Source organism: Ziziphus jujuba, chromosome 5 (assembly GCF_031755915.1).
Source record: "Ziziphus jujuba cultivar Dongzao chromosome 5, ASM3175591v1".
Taxonomy (NCBI): Eukaryota; Viridiplantae; Streptophyta; class Magnoliopsida; order Rosales; family Rhamnaceae; genus Ziziphus; species Ziziphus jujuba.
In genome coordinates, this window is record NC_083383.1 from 22,451,955 (window position 1) to 22,462,581 (window position 10,627).

General features: G+C 33.2%; 1 protein-coding gene across 2 annotated transcripts; it reads left to right on the forward strand.

Annotated features, from left to right (window-relative positions):
* Positions 1-4,283: 4,283 nt before the first annotated feature.
* Positions 4,284-9,250, forward strand: LOC107404058 (uncharacterized). 2 transcript variants are annotated; one of them, XM_060817768.1, is made up of 8 exons: positions 4,284-4,663; positions 4,915-5,301; positions 5,810-6,301; positions 6,449-6,598; positions 6,786-6,884; positions 6,983-7,048; positions 7,152-7,579; positions 8,560-9,250. In XM_060817768.1, the coding sequence occupies exons 2-8, from the start codon at positions 4,920-4,922 to the stop codon at positions 9,169-9,171; spliced, it is 2,229 nt and encodes a 742-aa protein (XP_060673751.1). In that variant the 5' UTR covers positions 4,284-4,663; positions 4,915-4,919; the 3' UTR covers positions 9,172-9,250. The 2 variants fall into 2 exon arrangements, with proteins under 2 accessions (XP_060673751.1, XP_060673750.1); XM_060817767.1 differs by having other exon boundaries at positions 4,286-4,663; positions 4,902-5,301.
* The last annotated feature ends 1,377 nt before the right edge of the window (positions 9,251-10,627 follow it).

Here is a 10,627-nt window from a genome sequence, read left to right on the forward strand (position 1 = left end):
GATTCAAGGTTAAGGAGAGGAGATCCACCACTAAGAATTAATGAAGAAGAGTCCATAGGATTCCATGGTGGTTCTCGAGCTACGGAGAGTGGTGAGCAAACGGACATGAGGGTTATATTGGAGCAATTGCAACAGATGAATGCCCAATTTGATAACATTTATCAAAGGATGGACAGGATAGAAACATCATAAGGAGGGCCGAATATAAGGTTACATGCTCATGGAGGTCGAGGTCGAGGAGGCTGAGGGAGACCAAGAGAGGAATTTGGGGAAAATAACTTTGGAGATGATTTGGATGAGGGGTTTGATGAATTTTTTAACCTTAAGCAAGGCCAATCCATGGGAGACTAGCAAGGAATGAAGATGATGATCTAGGGAATATCAAGGTAAACATTCCATCTTTCATGGGAAAAAGTGATCCGGAAGCATATTTGGAATGGGTGAAGTTGGCAGCAATGGAGTTTGATCATTATGCACCCCAATGGTGGACCAATGAGCAAAACACCAGAAGGAGAGTTGGTGATGACTTGATCACTACATGGCGACAAATGAAATGAGCCATAAGGAAGCGATTCGTACCATCACACTATCATAAGTTGCTGGATTCAAAGGCTTCAATCTTTATCTCAAGGAAGTAGGTTTGTAGAGGATTATTATAAGGAGATAACGTTACATGCATAATTTATAATTTTCTTTTGACTAGAGATTCCATTGCAATCCAAAACCATATAGCTAGAGAGATCAAAAGGATGTTTAACCATATACGTATCATATAGAAATTATCTAGTAGTCTCCATCGGACAGCTTATATTTAATGTGCAAATGGCTTATTACCAATGATAGAATGTTAAGCATTCAATATAAGGAGCCACTAGATGCTTCTGGTATGTCCTCTATGGTATGCATAACCATTTGTATCTAAAATAATTTGTGAAGATAATATTAAAGTTCTCAATAAACAGCATGCCAGCCATTTTCTGAAGGATGAATCATGTCCCAGAAGAAAGACGACTCTGGATTCTTGCATACACTATAATTCTTTGCCCGCTTTGATCAACACATCCTACAACCGTATTCATTGCTTATACCAGCACAACACTGCTTCAATGGATTTCCTGGAACAAAACAACCATAATCCATAATAATGATGCAGTAAAAATTTATTAACTGTAAGATCGATCTAGCAAATTTCTTGGCATTTGTTCGTTCAACTTTCACTCTAAAACACCACATGTAGTCATGATGACAAGTAGTATTATTTTTGTATACAAATTAATTTACCTGTGATGTACTTTTGCTCTGCAAACGTGGACTAAAAGGCAGTGTAGAGGTCCAAAATCACACTTATATTCTTATTCTGATCAGTTCGAAGAAAGATCACAAGAAATTGTTGGGTGAGGGAGAAAAATGGATGAAATAGACAGCAGCTTCGTGCTTAGTACCTACTTAGGTGCTTTCATTGTTACTATGATGTTTGCTGTAGCTTTTACAGTTCCTGGAGGATACCATGATCATTTTGGGTTTCCATTTTTTTTTTTTTTTTTTACCAAGAAACTGTTCATGATTTTCATAATTTCAGATTCCATGTCACTCTTTTCCTCAACAACTTTTTTGATGCTCTTGGCAATCTTTACCTCTAGATATGCAGAAGAAGATTTCCTTCAATCTTCACCTAGGAAGTTGATGTTTGGCCTTTTCACTCTTTTCTTCTCTACTGCCTCCATGATTGTAACCTTTTGTGCTACACTTCTTATTGTGCTTAGATAAAGATATTCATGGATTTTCATTCCTGTCATTTGCCTTGCTAGCATTGTATTAATTAAGAAAACTCAATCTCTCAGTGATTCCAGGCATCAAAAGTATATAATCCATTGTATCGATTATAGTATTCACAATCAATAATTTCCTTACTCGTCTATTAATACCGGCTATTGCTTTAGCTTCCTTTCCTTGCAATGTCGTGCAAGTGTGTAAATGTAAACATTGTAGTAAAATATGCCTCGAACATTTTCAAAATTCTTTGTTGTATCTACTTGTTGTTTATTTAGTAAAATTGATGAAAGTACAGTTTTGTCCACAAATTTTATTTTTTTATATAAAAAAAAACTTTTTATTAAAAATAATATTTGGTTGTACATAAAAAAATTATATTAAATACTTATTGAATTTTCCACATAAGATCATAAAAGAACATTTTTAGATTTTTAACTTCTTGAAAACAATTTTAAAAAATTATTTTTTGATAAATAAAGATTTGTTAACTCTTGTAAAAAATCATTTTAAAATATTGCTTCTGCTAAAACAAATTCTAAACCTTTTATGTAAATCTTATTTGTAAATCTGAATTTTTTATCCTCTTTTTCGTGTCTTATTTTTTATTTACTATTCATACGATAACATTTCATTTAGAAAACAAACTAAAATAAAATAAATATTTTTAAAATAATGCGGCATTGGAGACTAAATTTGGAAGGAATGGGGAGTGTCATATGGACCCTGGCAGTTCCTATCTCTATCATCATTTGGGCCAGTTTATAAGCCTTTTGGACTTCTCATCGGCTAGACTTGATTTCCTCCCTTATTAAAGTGAAAAGTTTTGGTAGATCCGAACTTCGGAAGAATAAATTTTTAATTAAAAAAATTAAAAAAATATATCTGTTTTGTAAAATAATAAAAGTTAAAAAAATTTCCTAAAAAATCAATTTTATTTTTATATTATCAATAAGCCGGAGTTTGAATAATTATAAAAAAAAAATATAAAAATTCAATAGTTTAGTAAAAGAAAATAAATAAATAAACATTTTAATAATGGAGATGTGATTTATTTATTCTGTGAGACTTGTGAAATAATAATTTTGTAAATAAAAGTTAGTTTGACAATATTAAAGAATTTTGTTAAACCGCATAAAACGGATCTTAGACTCTCTGTAAAAGATTGATTTGATTTTCATTGCCAAAAATTTTCTAGTACAATATTTAAATTATCACTGAAAAATGGTCAATGATCCTCCTCAATCCCACACCCCAAACTTTTACTCCCTTTTTTTTTTCATTTAAAAAAGAAAAAAAACTTTACACTTTTATCCCTTTTTTTTTCCCCCTTTTTGTTTCATTATTATTTTTGGTCATCACATTTTGCTTTTTACCGACAGACCGAAGCGGAAAAAAATTTCTACCAAGCCTCCATTTCAATAATAATAATAATAATAATAATAGTAGTAATAATAAAATTTATAAAAAAGAAAAGTTTTTTCCGACTCTCTTTGTATTTTTCCATGTTACACTTCAAACAATTCCCTCCTCAATCATCCAAACTCAAATATTTTTTAGAATATCCCCATTCCACTTTTAAAAAAAATGTAAGAACTTCCGCTTTTCTTTTTCGTTTTTTTTTTTTTCCTTTTTTGGTAATAACTTAAAATTTTACTTCTGTATATATGTACTAGCTTGAGCATCATCATCATCATCATTACTATTTTGGAAAATATGCAATAGCATTACAGTCACTTTGTTTGTATTTATGCAATTTCCTCTTCTGGTTGACATTTTTTTTTTTTTCTTATGAACGAGGAATCCTTGATAAGAAAGCTGGGATTTGGAAATAGGGTTTATGTATATTATATATATATATATATATTATTTTTTTTTTGTTTTGTTTTAAGTTTCCTGTAATAAAATTCGTACCTGGATGTTTTGTGTTATGTTTCCTACCACGTGTATATGTAACTTTTTTATTTTCAAATAATGGAGATGAAGGGCCTATTTGAGAGTTCATGTGCAATGTCTTAAATTATTTCAAAGAAAATAAAATTGTTTTTAAAACTGTTTGACTGATATATTTTATGGTGCTTTTTATTTGTTTTGTTTTAAGGAAATGATTCTGAAAATAGAAACACTTTGATGTGCCAGAGTTTATAATAAAAAACCTATCTTGAAAAATCATTTTGTAGTTTTTTTTTTAAATGCTAAATAAAATCAATTTGTTAATACGAAAAAAAAAAAGTAAAATCAATTTGTTTTCAGATTATCAAGAAGCCAGAGTTTTAATGATCAAAACAACACTTTCACTCCATAATAATGAAGATGTTTGACAAAAAAAATAATAATATTTTGACAATTGAGACTTATACGTGCACTTTATTAAACCGCGTGAAACTGATAAAATTTTCAAATACTCCAGCGAGCACCCACACATTTTTTTTTTTTTTTTTTTTCATGTCAGATAATATACCATCAATATAATTTTATATTTTATTTTCATTGCCAAAGATTTTCCAATACAAAATTTAAATTGTCATCTCATCACTGAAAAACGTCCACTAATGTGTCTCAGTCCGAACAGTAAATTTGCTTGGTGGCAAAGGCTTCCACATCCCGGTAACCTTTTTTATAATTATTATTCATCGTTATTTCTTTCTGTTTATTATTATTTTGTATTACTGTTATTATTATTAGTCATCACACCTTGCTTTTTACCGACCACACACAATCAGACAAAATGCAATTCTGCCAAGCCACATTTCAAAAGCAAAAAAACCATTTTCCAACTTTCTATACAGTTTCCATTTTTCACCTCAAAACACTTCTCTATCTTCCTCTATATCCATCTGAAATTTGATTGTTTTCCACCATTCCAGCTCGAATATTTCTTGGGGTACAAAACGTAAGAACTTCCATTTACTTTCTCTCACTACTTTCATTTCCAATTTTTATCTGCAAAATTACTTCTATATAGTAATATATAATTGCTTGAGTTATTCTTTATTTATTTATTTATTTTTTTGGAAAAAACTTTTGCTGCAACATATGTTTCACCACTTCTAACAAAAAAATTTCTGTTCGTCTAAAAGTGTTTTTTTTTTTTTTTTGGTATTATGTTTTTGGTTATGCAAAAATTGAAGTATTTTGAGGCAGATCCCATGAGGAGTAGTAAAAAAGGAAGAATTGTTCCAGAAGTTCTTGACAAAGAGAACTATGTGGATTGGAGTGTTAGGGTTCATACCTATTTGTTGGCTGAAGATCTTTGGGATATTGTGGAGTCCAATGATGAACCTCCAAAACCAGCAGATCATGGAAATGTTGATGAAAATAGTGACAGAGTAGGAGCTGAATACAGAGCTTGGAGGAAGAAGAATGCTGCTGCTCTCCATGCCATCCAGATTTGTTGTGGGCCAGATGCTTTTTCAGTGATTAGAGATATCACTTCTGCCAAAATTGCTTGGGAGACTTTGGCTTCCAAGTTCAAGCCACAGCTTCTCAGAGCCAAAACAATGGTGAGCTCTGAATCGTCAAGAAGTGAAGGTTAGCAGCAGACCATTTCTCTCTCTCTCTCTCTCTCTCTCTCTCTCTCTCTCTCTTTTTGTTTTATTTTATTTTATTTTTTGATAATCCATAATCTCTCTCCTGAGTCTTAGCGAAGAAGGATAGAGAAAAATAATAATAAATAATTAATTGATTACTGGTAGATTGGGCTTGATCATAGGCCCATATAGTGTTAACTAGCCCAATGAAAGACGAATAGCTTTGTGATAAATTTTAGTTCTTAGGCTCGGAAAAGACTAGCATAGTAATGTTCTTGTTTAGTCAGCAAAGAATCAGATTCTTCAGATTTTTCTTCTAACAGGATAGCAATAGTTTAGCTTAAGGAGGCAATGTAAGTAAGGTGTTCCTTAGTTTGGGAGGACAAATGTAGAAAGTAAATGCGGCATTTGGCCTCCCATAAAAAAATAAATAAATAAAATAAAATAAAACGAACAAGGATAGCTTTTGGTCATAACTAATTATTATTATTATTTTGATTATTTTGCAGTGACTATTTCAAGTGACGACTTCAATCTAAACGAGCCCTTCTACAATGCCGTATGGAGTGGTGATTGGCAGGCAACAAATGAGTTCATTGCCAGAAATCCTGATGTAGTTAGAGCAAGGATTACATATTCAGGGAGGACAGCTCTTCATGTTGCGGCCATTAATGGGGATATGAGCATAGTGGAGACATTGGTGGATAAAATGTCTGAAGAAGACTTGGAAATAAAAGACATAAATGGTTTCACAGCTCTTGCAATAGCAGCTACGTATAATGCAAGCATTAAAATAGCTGAATGCATGGTTAGAAAGAATACCAAAATCCTTATCATTCATGTCATAGACATGCTTCCTGCTGCACTGGCTTTTCGTTATGGTCATATGAAAATGGGTCGGTATCTTTATACTGTTACACCGCTTGATAAACTGGTATTGCCACAGAATGGCATAGATGGCGCTACGCTCATTTGCAATGCTATATATATGCAAAGTTTCGGTGAGAGTTTGTGTCAATTTACATTTTACTATTGTTGTGTGACACTGTTTTTATTGACATGGATCCAGAATTTGACAAGCTGATTTGATATCTCTAGTTTTACCTGTTTAGTGCTATCACTGTTGATAATTTGATTATGTAATGTAGATGTTGCTTGGGAACTGCTCAAGCATTGCCCACGGTTGGCTGTTACTCCAGACCGCTTTGGGATACCCCCCATCTATGCATTGGCAAATCTACCTTCTGCATTTCTCAGTGGGTGCAGGCTCAGATTTTGGCAAAAATGGATATATGACTGTTGGTGCCTTATACCTTCTTTTAGATACTGAAATCATATATGCCTTTATTTGGGTTCTATATCTCTCTCTCTCTCTCTCTCTCTCTCTCTCTCTCTCTTTAACACTGTCAACCATGGTTGAATAATATTCTTAATTATGAGAAATAGCTAATAATGTTAAATATTGAGTTCCTTTGTTCTTCATAGGTATTTACATTGATCCAGCTCGTGCCATCAATGATATCTGTATAGAACTCAACAATATACGTCTGCTCACCTATAACATGAGTATCATCAGATCTCCAGGTATGTTTACAATTTGGACTTTTTCGGACATACTAATGTAATGTATAATCAGTTAGTTCACACAGTATATCAACGTAAATTCTGTACATATTTAACAGAGAAGGATTCACATCACAAATTTTGGTCATTCCGAGGATTGGCATTGAAATCTCTTAAAATGTTAGGTATGAAATTTAATCTTCTTTTTTTTTCATCTACTTTCTTCTACTAATTTGTCTGTTCTTTTAGAAACATTCAATAGCTGAAGTTGTTTTGCTACCAACTCAGGGATTAAGTTTTTATATGATATGAAATTGGTCCATGTTCAAACCTTTCAACTTCTACACCAAATGTGTGCAATGACAAGAAGTTTGGATGAAATCCAAATGGAAGCTTGTTTTGTATATGGTGCTCTGTTTCGAGCTGTTGATCGAGGGAATGTCGAGTTTATAATAAGTTTGCTAACAGCAAATCAAGAGCTGGTGGAGACCTGTGATGAGTTGGGGAGGAACATATTTATGCGTGCAATCCTGTATCGCCAAGCAAACGTTTTTAACCTTATACATAGATTGGACTCAAAACTAGCAGCTGCAACCGCTGTAGATAGGCATGGAAACAACATGTTGCATATGGCTGGAATGTTGGCACCTTATCCACAACTTAATCAAATTTCTGGAGCAGCTTTACAAATGCAGAGGGAATTACAATGGTTTAAGGTCGCTTCTCTTCACTTCGTATTTTTCTTGTTAGTTATTAGTTTATTTTAGTATATTTAATCTTATCTTGGGCAAATTAATATCCATTCACGTCATAGGTTTGGCACATCTAAGGCATTTTTAAGTACTTCAGATGTTGAAATTCATAATGCACAGAGTTTTTTAGGCTGACTTCTCTAAATCGGTCTTCTTGCATGTTTTCTGCAAGAGTTTTTTTCAAGCTTCTTCTTGCTCCAACTGGTTTTTGACATCTTTTCTGATGTATTTTAGGAAAATGTATACAGTCATGAAAATTACATACGAAAAACTTGCCTTGATCATGAATTGTGAGAAAACATATGAATGATTATCGGTAGGATATTAATAGCACATATAAGTAATTATATAATGTACTGTGTATATTACTTGTGTATTAAGTTTAGTGCTCAAGTGTTTAGGGTTTATTATGTGTGTGTTAGTGTAACGTGCTGGTCAAGCCCACTTGTAGTCTTGTATTAAGTTTGATATTTTTTTGACAGAATCAGAGCATTTAATATTTCTAAAAGCTCTCATATGAAGAAGGTCCTGCCAGTCTTCAAATGAAACTTTCAAGTTAAATCTCCTAAATATATTTCTTTTTGATATGGAGATACTTGACTTCCAATATGTGTCTAGTTTTTCTTAAAAGGTTTCGTGAACCTTGAGAAGGACCAAACTCAAAGAAAGTTACTCTTAGCCCACTAACCTCACCCCTGCCCTGGAAAAACTAAACCACTGGGAGAAAACAAGAAGAATAAATGATTGATCTCCACACAACATAATTCTTATAATTAGTAGCCGAGATAATTATTTATTATACATGTAAATCAAATGATTGTCACACACAAATTCATGTTGTGTTTCGTTTAAAAAAATAATATTTAATTGATAAAGTTGTGATGACATTTGGTTTTCTCTGCTTTTTATTTATTTATTTATTTATTTTATGAACAAAAATATAGGAGGTGGAGTCAATTGTGCCTCCTTGGACTATAGAGCACACAAACTCAAGTATTTTGACACCAGCCCAAATGTTTACTAGAGACCACAAGAATTTGAGGACTGAGGGAGAAAAATGGATGAAAGGGACAGCAACTTCTTGTACAGTTGTGGGTACTCTCATTGTTACCATCATGTTTGCTGCAGCTTTTACAGTTCCTGGAGGAAACAATCAAGATACTGGTGTGCCCATATTTTTGAATAAAGAGCTGTTTATGGTTTTCATAATATCAGATGCTATTTCGCTTTTTTCCTCCACAACCTCAGTGTTAATGTTTTTAGGCATCCTTACCTCAAGATATGCAGAAGAGGATTTCTTAAAATCTTTGCCTAAGAAGATGATGATTGGTCTTTCCACCCTCTTTTTCTCTATTGTAACCATGATGATAGCCTTTTGTGCTACAATTCTTATTGTGCTTAGAGACAGATATTCATGGATTTTCATTCCTATCATTTCTCTTGCTAGCATTCCAGTCACCTTGTTTGTAATGATGCAATTTCCTCTTCTAGTTGAGATTTTCGTTTCCACATACGGAGCAGGCATCTTTGACAGGAATGTTCAGATCTGGAATTAGGAATGTGTGTATTATGTATCTTCGTTTGACAGATTTCTTAATTGTAACAACATGAATGGTATATGTATTTATTTTTTTCTTTTGTTTTGTAGATGATATTATATAAAATGTACACGCATAATTGATAAATTGCTTTTGATTAAACTTGAGATTCCATTGCAATCCAAAACGTTATAGCCAGAAAGATAAAAGGATGTTTGACCATATACATATTAGCAGTAATGATGTACCTGCCTCCATCGGACGGTTTATATTTATCATGCAAATGGCTTGTTACTGGTGATAAGGGTGCTAAGCATTCAATACAAGTCTGATGGAGCTAGTAAATGCTCCTGCTATATCTTACATTTGTAGCTAAAATAATTTGTAAAGAGAAGGTTGAAGTTCTGAATAAACAGCATGCCAGCCTTTCTGTGAAGGATGAATCATGTCCCAGAAGAAAGACAGCTCCCGATTCTTGCATACGCTGTACTTCTTTGCCCCACTTTGATCAACACTCCCACATCCATATCCATTACTTATACCAACACAACAAGGCTTCAGTGGATTTCTTATGATGAGGTTAAGTATGAATGGAAATAGAGAAGCAACCATGGCAAGGTTTCTTGGTGGTTTGAATTGTGAAATAGCCAATCAACTAGAATTGCAACAATATGTGGAATTGGAGGAGATGTTGCATGTGGCTATTAAATTAGAGCATCAATTTGAGAGGAGAGGTTTAGGCTCACGATTTGGAGGTGTTTCCAACAGCAGAAGATCAAATCCAAGTGGCTGGAGAAACAATCCTACCTTTGAAAACAAGCCAAAGCTGAAAATTGGAGAAGAAAATTCAAATCAGCCAAAAAGGGAATCCAAAGCCGAATATGTCCAAGCACTAAAGAATGATGTAAAATATGATCCTAAACCTTCAAGATCAAGAGAAATCATTTAAGTGAGGAAAGTGGTGATGAAACCGAGCAAGAGGAAGAGGAAGAGCTTGAAGGTGAGGTTGAAACTTTGAATATTTCCCATGCTGAACTAAGCTTGGTTTCTAGGAGAACGCTAGTTGCATACAAAGATGAGGATGAAATTCAAAGAGAGGACATGTTCCACACCCGATGTGAAATCCAAGATAAGATTTATAGTATGATTATTGATAGTGGAAGTTGACCAATGTAATTAGTAATCTTGTGGTAGATAAATTAGGCTTGACAACAATTAAATATCCAGAACCTTATAGGTTACAATCGCTTAATGATAGTGGTGAGATGAAATTTAATGAATAAGCCAAAGTAAAATTCAGCATTGATAAGTATGTGAATGTGGTTTTGTGTGATGTTGTGCCTATGCATGTGGGACATATTTTACTTAGTAGGCCTTGGCAATTTGATAGAGATGCTATTCATTATGATAGAGAGAATAGTATTATTTTTAGAGTTAAAAATAAGAAGGTCAAGCTAGAGGCATTAACTCCTAA

Excerpts from the sequence above, each read along its gene's own strand:
- LOC107404058 (XM_060817768.1), top strand. The coding sequence starts at position 4,920 with ATGAGGAGTAGTAAAAAAGGAAGAATTGTTCCAGAAGTTCTTGACAAA. Across the intron at positions 7,049-7,151 it reads GAAATCTCTTAAAATGTTAG|GGATTAAGTTTTTATATGAT; the intron begins GTATGAAATTTA and ends CTACCAACTCAG. Across the intron at positions 7,580-8,559 it reads GGGAATTACAATGGTTTAAG|GAGGTGGAGTCAATTGTGCC; the intron begins GTCGCTTCTCTT and ends ACAAAAATATAG.